Source organism: Diceros bicornis, chromosome 32 (genome assembly GCF_020826845.1).
Source record: "Diceros bicornis minor isolate mBicDic1 chromosome 32, mDicBic1.mat.cur, whole genome shotgun sequence".
In the NCBI taxonomy this organism is placed as follows: domain Eukaryota; kingdom Metazoa; phylum Chordata; class Mammalia; order Perissodactyla; family Rhinocerotidae; genus Diceros; species Diceros bicornis.
Genome location: NC_080771.1, coordinates 1,038,647 through 1,058,733, shown reverse-complemented (window position 1 = coordinate 1,058,733; position 20,087 = coordinate 1,038,647). Strand labels below are relative to the sequence as shown.

General features: G+C 36.5%; 1 protein-coding gene across 3 annotated transcripts in view; it reads left to right on the top strand.

Annotated features, from left to right (window-relative positions):
- Window positions 1–20,087, top strand: part of NETO2 (neuropilin and tolloid like 2) — a 61,164-nt gene that overhangs the window by 12,416 nt on the left and 28,661 nt on the right. For 2 of the 3 annotated variants that reach the window (XM_058527733.1, XM_058527732.1), the window contains exons 3-6: window positions 904–1,044; window positions 1,682–1,930; window positions 6,928–6,972; window positions 7,055–7,182. In XM_058527733.1, the coding sequence (XP_058383716.1) occupies window positions 904–1,044; window positions 1,682–1,930; window positions 6,928–6,972; window positions 7,055–7,182 (563 nt within the window). The remainder of the gene's footprint in view (window positions 1–903; window positions 1,045–1,681; window positions 1,931–6,927; window positions 6,973–7,054; window positions 7,183–20,087) is intronic. The other variant, XM_058527734.1, reaches the window with a different exon arrangement.

Here is a 20,087-nt window from a genome sequence, read left to right as displayed (position 1 = left end):
AGACTCTCTCCGTTTTCTGCTTAGAAGCTCTACATCTGACCAAGAGGCCTCTGGGGAGTTGAGTGAGGGAAGAGACTGGGAGCATCATTCAGTATGTTAATATTCACCTAATCTCCCTATTTTCAGGGTGGTGTTTTCACCCTCGCCTGTGCCTGATGTCCCCTAGTCCTGTGACCCTGTTTTACCTTTGGCAAAGAAATAATCTCATTTTTTGATGTGGTGATAGAGCAGCAGCTACCTAGACTTCTGGAATAGGGGAGGGTATTAGGAATCAAATTGATTCTAAACAGACTTTTAACCAAGCCTCATGTTTTTAAAAAGCCCAACTTCACCACTCTCCCCCACTTCAGAGATACCTACTACTGCCAGTTGTTACTGTTGGTTCTTACAGATTTATGCCCTAAAAAACAAAAAATTGTTTACTGTTGTATAAGTGGAGTTTGAGGAGGGAGCAGAGCTAAATACATGTATTCTGTCTATAATCTTTAATCTTTGAATCTTATTTGACTTTTGTGTTAAACTAAATATAGATGTACTGTCCAGAGATAAACTCCTGGGATCTTTTTATTTTTATGTCACACTGAATTTAATAGAGTTTTACTGATTTATCAGATTCTCCCACATGGTTTTGCCCTTGTAAAATCTGTGTTTTATTTCTCTGCTGTCTTACATGGCAGGCTCGTCTCTAGCAGCAAGTTCTTCCAGTAAGCACAGCATACAATCTTACCTTTCCTTCACTTCTGCAGTATTCAATTTGTTGTGCTAAATTTGATAGTGGTTCTTACAAGATTATATATATGTGTAACATAGAGTGGGCAATTATTTGGGGAAGTTGTGCGGGAAAGAGAAGAATGATGTTCTCTTTGCTGTAATTAATGTTTTAAATGCTATTTTTCCCTTAAGATGGACAAAATATTGGAATCAAGCACATTCCTGCAACCCAGTGTGGCATTTGGGTTCGAACCAGCAATGGTGGTCATTTTGCTTCACCAAATTATCCTGACTCATATCCACCAAACAAGGAGTGTATCTACATTTTGGAAGGTATTTGACCAATATGTATCTTATTGGATGAATTTTTACTTTATTGTAAAACTAAATGCGTTGGTAAAATACCCTGTTTAAACCAGTTTGAACAAAATTTAAACATGTATTTGAATTAAACTCTAGTAATTATAGATATTTACGAATACTGAACACATTAACAAAATAATAGTTGAAATTTTATAGGAAATTTGAATCTCCTAAAATATAATTCAACTAGTTGCATCAGTATATATGAGAAACTTCTCTGGTAAGAAACTTAAACTTACTGGCATCTCTTATTAGGCTTTATGCAAATTTATGTCCATAGTTACAGTAGTTGTTCCTTTCATTTCTTCTGTTGATCATGGTACATCATATCTCATGTACTGAGCATTAGCTTCTCGATTCTAATTTTAATCAAGTACATTTAACTAATTTAATATATAGCATATGCCAAAGAGAAAGATTACTATAGTACTACAGAGTGGCAGTATTAATAGTGTAAAATGTAGCATTTGTGATGAATTTTACATTCTCATTATGATCCTCATCTCTGACAGTAACAGCACGTTTGTTTTGCTTTTCTCACTTATGTTGGGGCGTTTATACTCTTTCTTATTTGTGTTGCCCTGATTTGCTTACTTTTATTTTCTAGCTGCTCCACGTCAAAGAATAGAGTTGACCTTTGACGAACATTATTATATAGAACCATCATTTGAATGTCGGTTTGATCACTTGGAAGTTCGAGATGGGCCATTTGGTTTCTCTCCACTAATAGATCGTTACTGTGGTGTGAAAAGCCCTCCGTTAATTAGATCAACAGGGAGATTCATGTGGATTAAGTTTAGTTCTGATGAAGAACTTGAAGGACTGGGATTTCGAGCAAAATACTCATTTATTCCAGGTAATGAAGTTGTCTTTTCAGCGGTTAGGTCTCACTCTGGTTTTAGAATCTTAAGGCTAGAAAAGAGATAATTTAGTAGAGTTAATCAAATCAAGGCTTTAAAGAAATTAGCAAAGTCAAAGGCAAGTCAGTCCATGAATAAATAAAAACTTAACGAAAATTGGAAATAGAACTATATCACTTGAATTTTGAAGTGTATAGATGGTATCACATTTTTTCTTAGATTTCTTCTTTGTCATATATCAAGGCCAAAAACAATAAAATAAATACTTTTAAAAAATAATTGAAAAAAAATTGTCTTATTTTCATAAATCCTACCAAAAATTATTTTGGCAGGTTTTTTCCATTGGAGTGATTGAATTAACCACTCTTCTGAATAAATAGTCTGTAGAAAATATTAAGCAGTAGAAAGAATACTGCTCTGCATTGGAGGCAGGAGATCTGGGTTTGGATCCTCTCTCTGCCACGTAATAACTGTAAGACTTTTAAGCACAGAGTGGTGCTGGGAGTTGCTGTTGGTAAAGTGGGAATGCCTGCTGTATTAGTGTCCTGAGGCTGCCGTAACTCACTGCCACCAACTTTGCGGTTGAAAACAACAGAAATTTATTAAGCCAGAAGTCCAAAATCCAGCAGGCTGTGTTCCCTCTGGGAACTCTAGGGGGGAATCCATTCCTTGTCTCTTCCAGCTTCTTCTGGTGGCTGCCCCAGCATTCCTGAGTTTGTGGCCACATGGCTCCAGTCACTACCTCCATCTTCACATCACCCTCTCTTTTCAAAATTCTTAACTTAATCACATCTTTTGCCGTGTAATATTCACTGTTTTTTTACTATATAAAGTAATATTCACAGGTTTTGAGGATTAGGACGTGGACATATATTTGGCAGAGGGGGGGCTCCATTCAGCACACTCTACCTGTCTTACTTACCCCATGGGATGTGAGAACACTTGAAGACCTGCAAAGCCCTGTGCAATGTAAAAGTATGATACTCCTAATGTGGAAACACAAAGATATATGAGTTACTGCTCCTGTCTTCAAAGAGCTTACAAACTAACAAGATGAAAAAGTAACTTAGTGTAGCAATTATACAATCTTTTTGCTTTTGTGTTTTCATGCAAGAAATTTAGTTGAAAAAAATTAAAACATATCCAAATGGAAAGAAAATATCCATAATCTTACCACCCTATATATAAAAAACAAGTATTAACAATTTGCTGTATATCTTTTCAGATGTTTTTCTATATCTATTTATTTTGTTTTACATAACTGAGATCATGCTATATATACAGCTATATTACCTGCTTTTTTTGCCTGAACAACATAGTCAACTTTGTTTTCCTATCAGTAAACATACGGAAATTTTTAAGTGTTGCTTCAGTATTTACCTTCTTAATGCCAAAAGGACATTTTCAAGAAGTAAAATTTCTCTAGTAGACTTTATTTTTTAGAACAGTTTTAGATTCACACAAAACTGAGCAGAAAGTATAGTTACCATGTACCTCCTACTCCCCGCCCCCCCCACACACAGCTACCTCCAAAATCAACATCCTGCACCAGAGTGGTACGTTGTTATAACTGATGAACCTCCGTTGACATCATTATCACCTAAAGTCTGTAGTTGACATTAGGGTTCACTCTTGGTGTTGTACGTTCTGTGTGTTTGGACAAATGTATAATGACACATGTCTACTGTTACAATATCATACAGATTACTGCCTTAAAAATCCTCTGTGCTCCACCTGTTCTTCCCTCCTACTCAACCCCTGGCAGCCACTGATCTTTTTACTCTCTCCATAGTTTTGCCCTTTCCAGAATGTCCTTTAGTTGGAATCATACGATATGTAGCCTTTTGGGATTGGCTTCTTTCCCTTAGTAATATGCATTTAAAGTTCCATCGTGTTTTTTCATGGCTGGATAGCTCGGTTCTTTTTGGTGCTGAATATTTCATTGTATGGATGTACCACAATTTGTTTATCCATTCTATTGAAGGATATCTTGGTTGCTTCCAAGTTTTAGCAATTATGAATAAACATACATCCATATGCAGGTTTTTGTGTGGACAAGTTTTGTCTTTTTTTTTTTGGTCCAAATTTATTTACTTATTTATTTATTTATTTAATTTATTTTTTAATTGATGTTTTAATAGTTTATAACATTGTGAAATTTTGGGTTGTACATTTTTGTTTGTCCATCACCATATATATGTCTCTCTTCACCCCTTGTGCCCACCCCCTACCCCCATTGCCCCTGGTAACCACAATACAGTTTTCTCTGTCCATGTGTTGGTTTATATTCCACATATGAGTGAGATCATACAGTGTTTGTCTTTCTCTTTCTGGCTTATTTCACTTAACATAATACCCTCCAGGCCCATCCATGTTGTTGCAAATGGGACGATTTTGTCTTTTTTTATGGCTGAGTAGTAGTCCATTGTATATATATATACCACATCTTCTTGATCCAATCATCAGTTGAGGGACATTTAGGTTGCTTCCACTTCTTGGCTATAGTGAGTAATGCTGCAGTGAACATAGGGGTCCATAAGCCTCTTTGGATTGTTGATTTCAGGTTTGTTGGATAGATTCCCAGTAATGGGATAGCTGGATCATAGGGTATTTCTATTTTTAATTCTTTGAGGACTCTCCATACCATTTTCCATAGAGGCTGCACCAGTTTTCATTCCTACCAGCTGTGTATGAGGATTCCTGTTTCTTGTGTGGACAAGTTTTTAACTCATTTAGGTAAATACTAAGGAGTGCAATTGCTGGGTCATATTAAAATTTGTCGTTTTGATTTTTGGTGAAATGGATGGTGGTGATGATTGTACAACATTGTGAATGTACTTAATGCCACTGAATTGTACACTTAAAAAAATTAAAAGGGTAAATATCATATATATAAATACTTTACTACAATAAAAGTAAATTTTAAAAAATTACTAACAGGTGCCTAAAAAGAAAAACTTAATTTGAAAGTTCAGATAGGACCTAAGTATACCAAAGTGCCAGAGTGAGAAAACTGCTAGTCTAAAATGTCTCAGAATCTTTAATTAGCCTGCAAAACCTATTTCAATACAGAAGTTTCTTTTATGCAACTGGGTGCTCAATTCTTGTTAAAATTGTTTTTAATTCCAGATACTTTAGGCATGGTTATCAAATTACATACTGAAAAAAGTAGGGGGAAAATTTTTAGCTCAATTTAGGATATATCTCAGAAGCTGTTCTTTTTTAACTTAATAAATTAAACCCAAAATTGCTAAGAAGGGGTAACGACACTTTAGCTGTTTTGCAGAGAAATGTCAAAGAGAAATTTGAATCTTAAACAGCATTGGAGTAAAAACTCATAGGAGCTCTCTGGCAAATGAATCCGAATTTCTTCATTCAGGCAATAATTCTAGGATGTTGTTGTTACTACATTAAAATTTCCAGAATTATCCCAGTTACTTCCAGGAAGTAGCAATCCATTAGAGCCTCTGCCTCAGCAAATATCGCCAGTAGCTTAGAGAATTTCATTTAAAAGACACTAATTTCTCAGCATTGTTAATAGGCTTCTTCCAGGTTTACCAATCGCCAGACAAAATTTATTTTATAAATATGACTTTAAATAACTAGGCACACACATAATTTAGCTAATTATGCATTGTTTCTTTATTTTAACGTGCGGTTTTTTTCTTCTTTTAGTTGTAAAATTGTGGAATCCTCACATTATAGAGGCAACATGGTAGAGTAACAAAATTGTCCAGACAATTGGAATCTAGTCCTGGCTTTGCCATTATATGACCTAAGAAAATAATCTCTCTCTGATTCAGGTTCCTCATCTATAAAATGGAATATTAGATAATCTTCCTGATGTTACTGTCATTAGTATAATATTAAACATAATCTATGTAGAAAATCTGAAAATTTATAAACTATAAGTGCAAATGTAAGGTAATATAGTCAAGAAATCCTAAGCATTTTATTATAATTTGTCTATATTTTAACCATAAGTCATATAAAGTTGTGTATCTCATGATACATGAATAATAGAGGAAAAGAGCTACTTTTCTTCAAAGTAAGAATCTTTACATATAAAATTGCCTGATTTTGTTTTTTAATATCTAAAAACATTCAGTTAATTTAGAACATTGTTTTTGATGTCTGTTCTTTCTTTCAGGTCTAAAGTGGTTTGCCAAGATCTGATTCATATATAAGATTTTGTAACATCTTTTTAATGCTAAAAGTATCAGTTACTCTTATATATCACCTAGTCATCTTTCTTTTTTCCTGCCATTATGAAAAAACACTTACTAGCTACTATTTTTTGTGTGTGTGCGGTAAATTATACATAACATGAATTCACCTTTTTTAACCATTTGTAAGTGTATAAGTCAGTGGCATTAAGTACGTTTACAGTGTTGTGCGACCATCACCACTATCCATTTCCAGAACTTTTTGTCATCCCAAGCTGAAATTCTGTACCCATTAAACACTAACTCCCCATTCCCCCTCCCTCCAGCTCCTGGTACTTACTGTCTCTATGAATTTGACTAATGTAATCTAGGTACCTCAGTAAGTGGAATCATACAATATTTGTCCTTTAGTGTCTGACTCATTTAACTTAGCATAATGTTTCAAGGCTCATCCATGTTGTAGCATATGTCAGAATTTCATTCCTTTTTAAGGCTAAATAATATTCCATTGTACTGTATTTACCACATTTTGTTTATTCATCCGTCAGTGGACTAGCTACTGCTGTTGATGGAGCATTATGAGTTTTTAGGTAGCATAAATCAGTTACTCGTGATGGGATCAAAAGTATAAACATTATTTTAAAAACATCAATCCTATAAGGGAGCACCTGAATATGCTCATAAATAACCAGTGAACTGTAGTCTCTACCAGTGAAAGCTTTCTCTTGCTTTGCTGTTAAACTTAGCATTAAGCCTTAAGACATTAAGCCTTAAAGTAACTCTGAAATATCTCAATGCCAATGACTTTCTTCTTTTTTCTGTTACAGATCCAGATTTTACTTACCTAGGAGGTATTTTAAATCCCATCCCAGGTTTAGTATATTACCTCTTTTTCCTCATAACATTCTTATCAGTCTTATTTTCCTTTGAACATCATTCATCTGTTCTTTCTAGATTGCCAGTTTGAGCTCTCAGGAGCTGATGGAATAGTGCGTTCTAGTCAGGTAGAACAAGAAGGAAAAACGAAACCTGGGCAAGCAGTTGATTGCATATGGACAATTAAAGCTACTCCGAAAGCTAAGGTATTATTATTTATTGAGTCATTTCAGAGAAGAACATAATGAGACTTGATTTGTATAATATGTTATTTTGGTTCATGCAGATACTTATTGGTTATATAAACGGATATTACAACTTTTTAAAAATTAACTTTATTTCACTAACATTATTGGGCACTTTCTAAGATATCAACATTTTTATAGTTAAACTACAATATAAATTTCAGAAATATCACACATTAAGATTCTTATTTTAAGAATTTTAAGATTCTTGAAATCTGTGTATTCCTAATTAGAGAGTGCGGGTATTGATCACTATGATCATAGATTCATAAAAAACTTTATGAGAAGGAAAAATAGGCAACAAGATGTTAAAGTGTCTTGTCAAAGATCTCAGAGTTGGTCATAGCAGTGTCAAAACCAAAACACAAATGTATGAAATCTTAGTTCTGTGTTCTTACCTGCTGTCTTCTGCTAATTATGTAGAGCTTTTACTGCAATAAGTATCACAGGGAAGAATGTTTTTAAATAACTGACAGATTGAGACTGGTTGCTAACTGTTTTTGCTTTTAATTTACACTTCTAGGGATATTAACAGAGTTAAAATTATATTTAATATGTATATACATGAAAAGAGAAAAGGGAGTGAGGGTAAGAGAACAAACCTTTAAAGAGTTATGAAAATCAAATTTAGAGTTATGATAATATGGTGGATTAGATTACCTGAAAATCTACCTTTTAAAAACACCTGGAAACACTGGATAAAATATAATGGGTATCCTTTTAAAAACATAACTCAAAAAAAAAGAAGGTAATTCTGGGGCCAGCCTGGTGGTATAGTGGTTAAGTTTGTGCACTCCGCTTTGGCGGCCTGGTGTTTGCAAGTTTGGATCCCGGGTGTGGACCTAGGCACCGCTTATCAAGCTATGCTGTGGCGGGTGTCCCACATATAAAGTAGAGGAAGATGGGCGCGGATGTTAGCTCAGGGCTAATCTCCCTCACAAAAAAAAAAGAAAAAGAAGGGCATTCTTATGGACTAGAAATAAAGAGAGAGAACTATAAACCAGAGCAATAAACTGAAAGCTGAAATTGATAGTACAAATGCCCCTTGCTGATTTTAGTAACCTGTGAGTACCCAGGGGTAGCCATGCCAGGAGCTTGGTGTTAATACCCACGTTGAGACAGAAAAAGGCGGCCTGTGGTTCTCGTGACCTTTGTGAGATCCCTCACACAGAGCTGGAACCCTCAAAGGGAGATGATTGCCATAAATAGTAGATTAGGAAAAATCTTCCAGTGGCACAGGTTAATAACAAAGGAGCTTAGCTTTCTGGGCTCAGTCTCGGGATAGCAGTGAGGCTGGGATTTCCCCTAAAACTTTATATACATAGAAACCTGTGTTTGTTAGAGTTTGGGATGTGAATTTACATTCCCTGCTAAATCCAGGAACCACTTAGCCCAAAAATTAACAAAATGGTCCTGGCCTGATAAAGCCTTTTGTGGCAACTAGCAAAAGTAAATACAAAATAACTATGGAGGCTACAGGATTACCATAGATAAAACACTGCTGAGGTAAACTCACAACCCAAAGTTAGAAAACACGTAAGCGAACAGCCCACACTGTGAGTGAGTTAGACATAACAGACAGCAAGAAGTTTCTTAGAATTTAAGTGTTTTAAAGATCAAGGAAGAAATCAAGGATGAGAAAGTAAAATGACCAGTTACACTTTAAAAGTAACCAAATAAGACTTCTGCAAGTAAAAAGTATAGTTATTGAAAGATCTGGGAAAATTACCCAGAATGTAGCTTGAGGGTAGGGGGAGTGGCAGTTGATTAAAATTTTCAAGAACTGACAAAAAGAGTTGATACACAGTGACTCCCAAAGCAAGAAACAAAAACATTTTGACGCCCAATTGCACTAGGCACCACAGACAATGAGAGAATCTTTAAAACAAGTAGAGAGAGGGGGGCTGGCTCCATGGCGTAGCAGTTAAGGGTGCGCTCTCCACTGCTGGCGGCCTGGGTTCGGATCCTGGGTGTGCACCAATGCACTGCTTGTTAGGCCATGCTGTGGTGGCATCCCACATAAAGTGGAGGAAGATGGGCACAGATGTTAGTCCAGGGCCAGTCTTCCTCAGAAAAAAGAGGAGGATTGGCATGGAGGTTAGCTCAGGGCTGACCTTCCTCACAAAAAAATAAATAATAAGTAGAAAAGAGAGATTGCCTACAAGGAATAACATCAGAATCATCAGTATCAAACTAGAAGCAGGAGACAATAGAATAATATCTTCAAAACACTGAGGAAAAATAAATGGCAATCTAAAATTCTATATCCAACTAAACTGTCATTCAAGAATGAAAGCAAAATTAAGGTATTTCTGGGCAAAAATAATAAATGGATCAAACACTACAGTTAAAATCCAAATATATCCTGGGGCCGGCCTGGTGGGGCAGCGGCTAAGTGCGCACACTCTACTTCAGCAGCCTAGGGTTCGCAGGTTCGGATCCCAGGCGCACACCAATGCACCGCTTGTCAAGCCGTGCTGTGGCAGCATCCCATATAAAAAACGTAGAGGAAGATGGGCACAGATGTTAGCCCAGGGCCAGCCTTCCTCACTAAGAAAGAGGAGGATTGGTATCAGATGTTAGCTCAGGTCTGATCTTCCTCATCAAAAAAAAAAACAAATATATCCTGTTTTAAGATAACTACAGGGAATTTTGAAAATACAAAAACCGGAAAGAAATACCAGACAAATACCAAAAGAGAGCTGATATAGCTATTAAAATAGAAATCAAGAAATAAATAAAACTAATTCACAAGGAAGATATAATTTTAAATTTTATGTATTAATATAGCCTCAAAATGTACAAAACATGAACTGACAATTGCTGAGGAAAACTAACAAATCCACAATTATAGTGGGTAATTTTTTTCACCTCTCAGTAATATATCAAGCATAGAAAAATTTAGTAAGGTTCAGAAGATTTAAACAACACAGTATCCCTAATGGGACATAGTATCTTATTCCCAAGATACAGAGAATACACATTCTCTATAAGCATGTATAAGTGAAACATTTAAAAACCGATCTGTATACTAGGCTAGAAAAAGAAGTCTGAAAAATACCAGTGCTTGTTATCATGCAGAGCATCCTCTGACAAAAAATACAATTAAATTAGGAACCAGCAACCAAAAGATAACTTTAAAACTCCACATGTTTGGAAATTTAATAATATACCACTTAGTAATTCATAGGTCACAGAAGAAATCAGGTTGGAAATTTGAACACATTTGAAACTCAATAATAATGAAAATGCTGCCTTCCAGAACTTGTGGGATGCAGCAAAAAGTACTTTGAGGGAATTTATAACCATAAATAGTTCCTTTACAAAAAGAAAAACATTTAAATTTAATGAGCTAAGATTCAACTCAAGAAGTTACAACAATGACCAAAAAAGTCCAAAGGAAGTATAATAATAAAAAAGCAGAAATAAATGAAATTAAAAACAAAGTTACAAAAGGAAAGAATCAACAAAACCAAAAGTTAGCCCTTTGTAAAAAATAATGATAGGCATACCTCTGGCAAGATTGATCTGGAAAAAAAGAAATAATATTAGAAATGGAAGAGGTCATACGTAAATCAACTAGAGTAGAGATTGAAAACTATTGTGAGACAAACTCTGAAGAAGACCTGCTGAACAAGAGGAAAAAAAACCTTGAGTGTTTCTTCTATAAACAAATGACAACAGGAAAACAGCAGGGGAACCTACAGATTCAAAGAAATGTAAAAGTCAAGTAAACTTCTGGATTCAAACACTACAAAAGGAGGGGAACATTAGGAGACAATTAAAAGTCTGAACACCAAGTAGTATTTGACATTAAGAAATTATTCAGAGAAGTCAAGATGGCGACGTAAGCAAACTCTGAACTCACCTCCTCCCATGGACAAAGCCAATTTACAACTACTCGTGGAAAAATTACCCCTGAGACAGAACTGAAAACTGGATAAAAGGAACTCCTACAACAAATGACAATCCTAATTGAGGTGGAAGAGGCAGAAATTCCCTTCTGAAGAGAAAAAAAATGCCACTTTCACAAGCCACAGCGCTTCATGGACGCCCAGGAGCAGCCCAAAGGTACGCAGCCCTCCCTGGAGGAGCAGGGCCCTGAGCCGGGGAGCACCCCTGCTGTAGGCATTTTGTGTACCCAGCACAATCTAGACAAGTGGCACAATATCTGACTTTGCCTGCTGCTAAAACATTGGGGAGTAACCCCAGAAAAGCTGGCTCACAAAGAAATTAAAACTGGTTCTTAAAGGACCCACGCACAAATTCACCTGTTTCAGAAAGCAACCTAAAATCACCAGAAAGAAAGGTGCACAGTGCTTTGGTGAAAAGAGACTCACCTGATAGGCTCTGAGTGCATCTCGGTGAGAGGTGAGACCTCTTCAGGGCCTGGGACATTGGTGGCAGCCATTGTCGTGGCCTGGTGTGGGTTTGCTGACACAGACACTGGCAGACACCATTGGAGTTCTCCCTGGTGCCTGCTAGCCCCGGGTCTGCCCCACCCACTAGAGCACCAATTTAATCCAGCTCAGCCAAGGCAGGCAGCCCACCCTAGAGACTGGCCCCACACAACAACAAGACCTCAGGCAACTCTGCACCTGCATAGATTGGTGACTGGATTCTCTGCAGCCTGGCGACTGCCCACTTCAGTGGAGCAGGGCGTGCACAAGGAGCCGGTGGAGAGTGTGGGGCAGTGGTGGCGTATATGGGTCTCCCACCGTGGAGAGACTGGGTCCACTTCAGGAGGTCGGGGTACGCACACAGGGCAGGACTGTGTTGACTGTGTGTGTGTGGACCTGTGGGCGGCGGGGCTTGTCAGCTGCAGAAGACTTGTGCTTCTCAAAGACCCACATAGGGGGTTGGCCCCACCTTCCAAAGCGTGAAACAATTGGGTGCTCCCATGCAGGGCCAGCACCACCCAGCTGCAATCCTCAGAGAGCTGACAAGAGATCTAAAGCCTGGAGGCTTATAGCAATTATAAGCCCCAGAGCCTAACAACCTGCCACGCTGGGGGCCTACTCACTTAAAAGAAATACTGCAACACAAATGTCCTATTAGAACTTGCAGCCACCTGTGCTGGGGCTCCCCACACACAATAAAGAGACTGAAGTGCCCAGTACAACTACAAGCAGCTGAGCATTACAACAGCTGGCCAGGAGCATAGCTCAGCCTCGCTGGGCACCTACAAGGAGAGCAAACACGTCACAACAGAAGAACACAGATAGCCCACATAGGGGTCACTCGTGGAACATTCAGAACTGAGGGAAGCATATTGCAGGCCTCATAAGGCATCACTTATATAAGGTCACCTATCCAAGAGCAGGAGACATAACTGACTTACCTAATACATAGACACAAGCACAGGGAAAGAGGCAAAATGAGGAGGCAAAGGAATACAATCCAAGTAAGGCAACAGGACAAAACCGCAGAAAAGGAACTAAGTGAAACAGAAATGAGCAACCCAAGAGAGAGTTCAAAGAGTGTTAAGGATACTCACTGATCTTGGGAGAAGAATGGATGAGCTCAGTGAGAACGTCAACAAAGAAATGGAAGATATAAAAAAGAACCAATCAGAAATGAAGCATACAATACTGGAAATGAAAAATTCAGTAGAGGGACTCAAAAGCAGAGTAGAGGGTACAGGAGAACGGCTCTGCGAGCTGGACGAAAGACTAGAAGAAATCACCCAGGCTGAACAGGTAAAAGAAAAACAAATTAAAAAGAGTGAGGTCAGTCTAAGGGCCCTCTGGAACAACAACAAGCGCACTAACATCCATGTCATAGGTGTCCCAGAAGGAGAAGAGCGAGACAAAGGGGCAGAGAATCTATTTGAAGAAATGATAGATGAAAACTTCCCTAACCTAAAGAAGGAAACAGACATCCAGGTACAGGAAGCACAGAGAAAACCAAGCAAGATAAACCCAAAGAGGCACACACCAAGACACATGATAATCAAAATGTCCAGAATTAAAGATAAAGAGAGAATCCTAAAATCCGCAAGAGAAAGACAAGTTACATGCAAAGGAAACCCCATAAGACTATCAGCTGACTTCTCAGCAGAAACCTTACAGGGTAGAAGAGAGTGGCACGATATATTTAAAGTGCTAAAAGGAAAAAACTTAGAGCCAAGTGTACTCTACCCAGCAAGGTTATCATTCAAAATGGAAGGAGAGAGAAAAAGTTTCCCAGACAAGCAAAAATTAAAGGAGTTTGTCACCCAGAAACCAGTACTGCAAAAATGCTAAAGGGACTTATTTAAGGGGAAAAGAGAAGCCCACAAATAGGAAAAATTTTCTATTTCCGTGATAAGAGGGTAATGGATACAAATGCACAAAAAAGAGGTTAGATATGATATCAAAAACATAAAATGTGGGAGGAGGGGAGTTAAAGAGTAGAGCTTTCAGACAGAGGTCAAACTAAAGAGACCATCAGTTCTGTACATGAACCCCATAGTAATCACAAACCACAAACCTATAATAAGTACACAAAAAACTGAGAGAAAGGAACCCAAACATAATACTAAAGAAAGCCATCAAACCACAAGGGAAGAGAGCAAGAGAAGAAGAAAGGAACAGAGGACTACTGAAACACTGAGGAAAAAAAGAAAGTTAAAAAATTGCAGTAAATACATACTTATCAATAGCTACTTTAAATGTCAGTGGTCTAAATGCTCCAATTAAAAGGTATGGGGTGGCTGATTGGTTAAAAAAACAAGACCCATATATATGCTGCATACAAGAGACACACTTCAGACCTCAAGACACTCGCAAACTGAAAGTGAAGGGATGGAAAAAGATACTCCACACAAATAGCAATGAAAAGAAAGTTATGTCAGACAAAATAGACTTTAAAACAAAAACTGTAAAAAGAGACAAGGGCATTACATAATGATCAAGGGAACAATCCAACAAGGGGATATAACACTTGTAAATATTTATGCACCCAACATAGGAGCACCTAAATATATAAAGCAATTATTAACAGACATAAAAAGAGAAATAGACAGTAACACAATAATAGGGGACTTGAACACTCCACTTACACGAACAGATAGATCATCCAAACAGAAGATCAGTAAGGAAACATTGGCCTTAAATGACACACTAGAAGAGATGGACCTAGTAGATATATACAGAACATTCCATCCAAAAACTGAAGAAGACACATTGTTTTCAAATGCACATGGAACATTCTGCAGGATTGATCACATATTAGGCCACAAAACAAGTCTCCCTAAATTTAAGAAGATTGAAATAATACCAAGCATCTTTTCTGACCACAACGGTATGAAACTAGAAATCAGCTATAGGAAGAAAATCAGAAAAGCCACAAATACGTGGAGATTAAACAAAATGCTACTGAACAACGACTGGGTCAACGAAGAAATCAAAAAATACCTGGAGACAAATGAAAAAACAACATGCCAGAATTTATGGGATACAGCAAAAGCGGTTCTAAGAGGGAAGTTTATAGCAATACAGGCCTATATCAATAAACAAGAAAAATTTCAAATAAACAATCTAACAGTGCACCTAAAGTAACTGGAAAGAGAAGAACAAACAAAGCCCAAAATCAGTAGAAGAAGGGAAATAATAAAAGAGCAGAAATAAATGAAATAGAGACTAAAAAAATAATAGAAAAAATTAATACAACCAAAAACTGGTTCTTTGAAAAGATCAACAAAATTGACAAACCTTTAGCTAGACTCAACAAGAAAAAAAGAGAGAAGGCTCAAATAAGTAAAATAGAAATGAAAGAGGAGAAATTACAATGGACACCTCAGAAATTCAAAAGATTATAAGAGAATACTATGAAAAGCTATATGCCAACAAATTCGACAATCTGGAAGAAATGGATAAATTCTTTGAATTATACAATCTTCCAAAACTGGATCCAGAAGAAATAGAAAATTTGAATAGACCAATCACCAGTAAGGAGATCGAAACAGTAATCAAAAACCTCCCCAAAAATAAAAGCCCAGGACCAGGCGGCTTCCCTGGTGAGTTCTACCAAACATTCAAAGAAGACTTAATACCTATCCTTCTCAAACTCTTCCAAAAAATTGAGGAGGGGGGGAAGCTCCCTAACTCATTCTACGAAGCTGACATTACCCTGATACCAAAACCACACAAGGACAACACAGAAAAAAGAAAATTACAGGCCAATATCACTGATGAACATGGATGCAAAAATCCTCAACAAAATACTAGCAAATCGCATACAACAATACGTTAAAAGATTATACACCATGGTCAAGTGGGATTTATTCCAGGTATGCAGGGATGGTTCAACATTCGCAAATCAATCGACGAAATATACCACATTAATAAAATGAAGAATAAAAATCACATGATCATCTCAATAGATGCAGAGAAAGCATTTGACAAGATACAGCATCCATTTATGATAAAAACTCTGAATAAAATGGGTATAGAAGGAAAGTACCTCAACATAATGAAGGCCATATATGAGAAACCCACAGCTAATACCATCCTCAATGGTGAAAAACTGAAAGCTATCCCTCTAAGAACAGGAACCAGACAAGGATGCCCACTGTCACCACTCCTATTTAACATAATACTGGAAGTCCTAGCCAGAGCAATCAGGCAAGAGAAAGAAATAAAAGGGATCCAAATTGGAAAGGAAGAAGTGAAAGTGTCACTATTTGCAGATGACATGATTTTATATGTCACCTAAAGAATCCACCAGAAAACTTTTAGAAGTAATAAGCGAATATGGTAAAGTTGCAGGATACAAAATCAACGTACAAAAATCAGTTTCATTTCTATACACTAACAACAAAGTAGCAGAAAGAGAAATTAAGAATACCATCCCATTTACAATTGCAACAAAAAGAACAAAATACCTAGGAATAAACTTAACCAAAGAGGTGAAAGAGCTGTACACGGAAAACTATAAAACATTGCTGAAAGAAATTGAAGAAGACACGAAAAAATGGAAAGATATTCCGTGCTCTTGAATTGGAAGAATTAACATAGTTAAGATGTCCATACTTCCTAAAGCAATCTATAGATTCAATGCAATCCCTATCAAAGTTCCAACAACACTTTTCACAGAAATAGAACAAATAATCCTAAAATTTATATGGAACAACAAAAGACCCCGAATAGGTAAAGCAATCCTGACAAAAAAGAACAAAACTGGAGATATCACACTCCCTGATTTCAAAATATACTATAAAGCTATAGTAACCAAAACAGCATGGTACTGGCACAAAAACAGACACACAGATCAATGGAATAGAATCCAAAGCCCAGAAATAAACCCACACATCTATGGACAGCCAATCTTCGACAAAGGAGCCAAGAACATACAATGGAGAAAAGACAGTCTCTTCTACAAATGGTGTTGGGAAAACTGGATAGCCACATGCAAAGAAATGAAAGTGGACCCTTACGTTACACTGTACACAAAAATTAACTCAAAATGGATTAAAGACTTGAATGTAAGACCTGAAACTATGAAACTTCTAGAAGAAAACATAGGCAGTACGCTCTTCGACATCCGTCTTAGCAACATATTTTCAAGCACCGTCTCTGACCGGGCAAGAGAAACAATAGAAAAAATAAACAAATGGGACTACATCAAACTAAAAAGCTTCTACACAGCAAAGGAAACCATCAACAAAACGAAAAGGCAACCTAACAATTGGGAGAAGATATTTGCAAACCATATATCTGATCAGGGCTTAATCTCCAAAATATATAAAGAACTCATGCATCTTAACAACAAAAAAACTAACAACCCAATTAAAAACTGGGTAAAAGACCTGAACAGACATTTCTCCAAAGAAGATATACAGATGGCCAACAGGCACGTGAAAAGATGTTCAACATCATTAACTAACAGGGAAATGCAAATCAAAACTACAATGAGATATCACCTCACGCCTGTCAGAATGGCTATAATTAACAAGACAGGAAACAACAAGTGTTGGAGAGAATGTGGAGGGGAGGGAAGTCTCACACACTGCTGGTGGGAGTGCAAACTGGTGCAGCCACTATGGAAAACAGTATGGTGATTCCTCAAAAAATTAAAGCTAGAACTACCATACAATCCAGCTATTCCACTGCTGAGTATTTATCCAAAGAACGTGAAAACACCAATGCGTAAAGATACATGCACGCCTGTGTTCATTGCAGCATTCTTCGCAATAGCCAAGACTTGGAAGCACTCTGACTGCCCATCAGGGGATGAATGGATAAAGAAGAGGTGGTATATATGCACAATGGAATACTGCTCAGCCATAAGAAACGATGAAATCCAGCCATTTGTAACAACATGGATGGACATTGAGAGTATTATGCAAAGTGAAATAAGTCCGAAGGAGAAGGTCAAATACCATATGATCTCACTCATGAAGTAGTAGATAATAAAAACAACAAACAAGCACATAGAAACAGAGATTGGATTGGTGGTTACCAGAGGGGAAGGTGGGAAGGAGGAGGGCAAAAGGGGTAATTAGGCACTTGTGTGTGGTGATGGATTGTAATTAGTATTTAGTGGTGAACATGATAACATGATGTAATCCATGCAGAAATAGAAGTATAATGATGTACACCTGAAATGTATACAATGTTATAAATCAATGTTACTGCAATAAACAAAAAATTAAGATCCAAAAAAAGAAAAAAAAATTATTCATTTGTTTGGTTTGGTAATAGTATTGATGTTATTTTTGTAAGTGGTCTTTAGCAATACGTATGGAACTATTTACACATGAAGTGATATCTCTGGGATTTGTCTCAATATGTGAGAGGCCAACGTGGGGAGGGGTATAGATAATGCAAGATTGGCCGAGTTGATCATTGTTAAAGTTAGAGGATGGGTACATGGGTTTATGTACTATTTTGTCTGCTTTTGCATGTTTGGAATTTTCCGTAATCAAAGTGTTTTAGACCATAAGAGAATATTATGAGTAATTTTTTGCTAATAATTTTGTAAACAGTCTCAATGGACAATTTCCTGAAGTATATAATGTATGTGTGTATATATATATTTACATATATATTTTTTACCAAAATTAAATCAAAGTAATAGAAAACAAGAATAAACCTTTACCAAATTAATGAAATTGATTTGGTACTTTTAAAATATGTTGAGAAAGACCGACCAGATTAGATTTTACCAAATACTCAAGGAACAAGTTATATAAACTGTTTCAGAAAACCGAAGAAGAAAGACCATTCCTCAACCTATTTCTATCAAAACTAAATAGATAGCATGAGAGAATTATAAACCAGGACTATTTATAAAATGGAGGGGGAAAAAAGACCCAAAAAACTAAACAAAGTTTTTTAGAAATCATGACCAAGATGGGTTTATCCTAGGAATTCTTGGATAGTTTCATATTAGAAAATTGAATGATATAGTTTACCATATTAACAAATTAAAGGAGAAAATCCAGATATATCAATAGATGCAGAAAAAATATTCAGTAAAACTTAAAACCTATTGTTAAAAAACTCTCTGTAATTCTAACATAGGAAGATACAACTTCAGCATGATGAAGAAGTATCTAGTAAACGCTAAAACAAACATCATAATTAATGGTGAAACCTTAAAAACATTTCCTTTAAGCTCAGAAACAAGTTAAGGATGTCTGTAGTCTATATTTTATTTGGTAGTATTCAGAAATCCTGGTCAATACGACAAGATCAGAAAAAGAAAAAGTTAATCAGTTATAAAATCAATTGCTTTTCTGTACTACAGCCAAAAGCAGTTTGAAAATAACACTTTTTAAAAGACCATTTACAATAAAAGCAAATCATTAAGATACCAGGAAGTAAATTTTTAAAGTACGTTGAAATACGGAAAAGAAGGCCTACAGAGATGGAGAGAGACATCATTTTCATGGGTGAGAAGATTAAATATCACAAACATTTTCATTGTTCCCTAATTAATCTATGTATATAAAATAATTCCAATACAAATCCCAGTAGGGCTTTCTGGGGAACTTGGCAAGCTAATTATAAAGTTCACATAGAAGAGGAAGGGATCCAAAAGAACCATGAAAATTTTGAATAAACAAAGTGGGGTTACTTATCCTTCAAGGTAAAGTTGGGGTAGTTGGACAGAGTGCAGTTGTCACTGGGATGTACAACTAATAAAACTGAATAAAATATCCAAAAGTAGAACTACACATGTGTGGAAGCTTGGCATACAGTCATGTGTCGCTTAACGACAGGGATACGTTCTGGGTATGACATTGTCATTCGGTGATATTGTTGTGTGAACACCATAGGGTATACTTACGCAAACTTAGATGGGATACCCTACTACACACCTAGGCTGTAGGCTGTAGCCTATTGCTCCTAGGCTACAAACCTGTATGGCATGTTACTCTACTGAATACTGTAGCCAGTTGCAACACAAAGGTAAGTATGTGTGTAGCCAAACATAGAAAAGCTAGAGTAAAAATAACAGTATAAAAGATAAAAAATGGTACCTCTGTATAGGACACTGACCGTGAATGGAGCTTGCAGGACTGGAAGTTGCTCTGAGTGAGTCAGTGAGTGAGTGGTGAGTGAGTGTGAAGGCCTAGGACATTACACTACTGTAGACTTTATAAACAATATACGCTTGGGCTACGTTATATTTATAAAACATTTTTCTTTCATAATAAATTAGCTTAGTGGAACTTTTTTAGTTTATAAACTTCTTAATTTTTTTAACTTTTTAACTCTTTTTTAATAACACTTAGCTTAAAACAAACACATTGTACAGCTGTACAAAAGTACTTTCTTTGTCCTTATTCTACAAGCCTTTTTCTATTTTTAAAATTTTTTTATTGTTTTTAACTTTTTAAACTTTTTTGTTAAAAATTAAGACAAACACACGTTAGC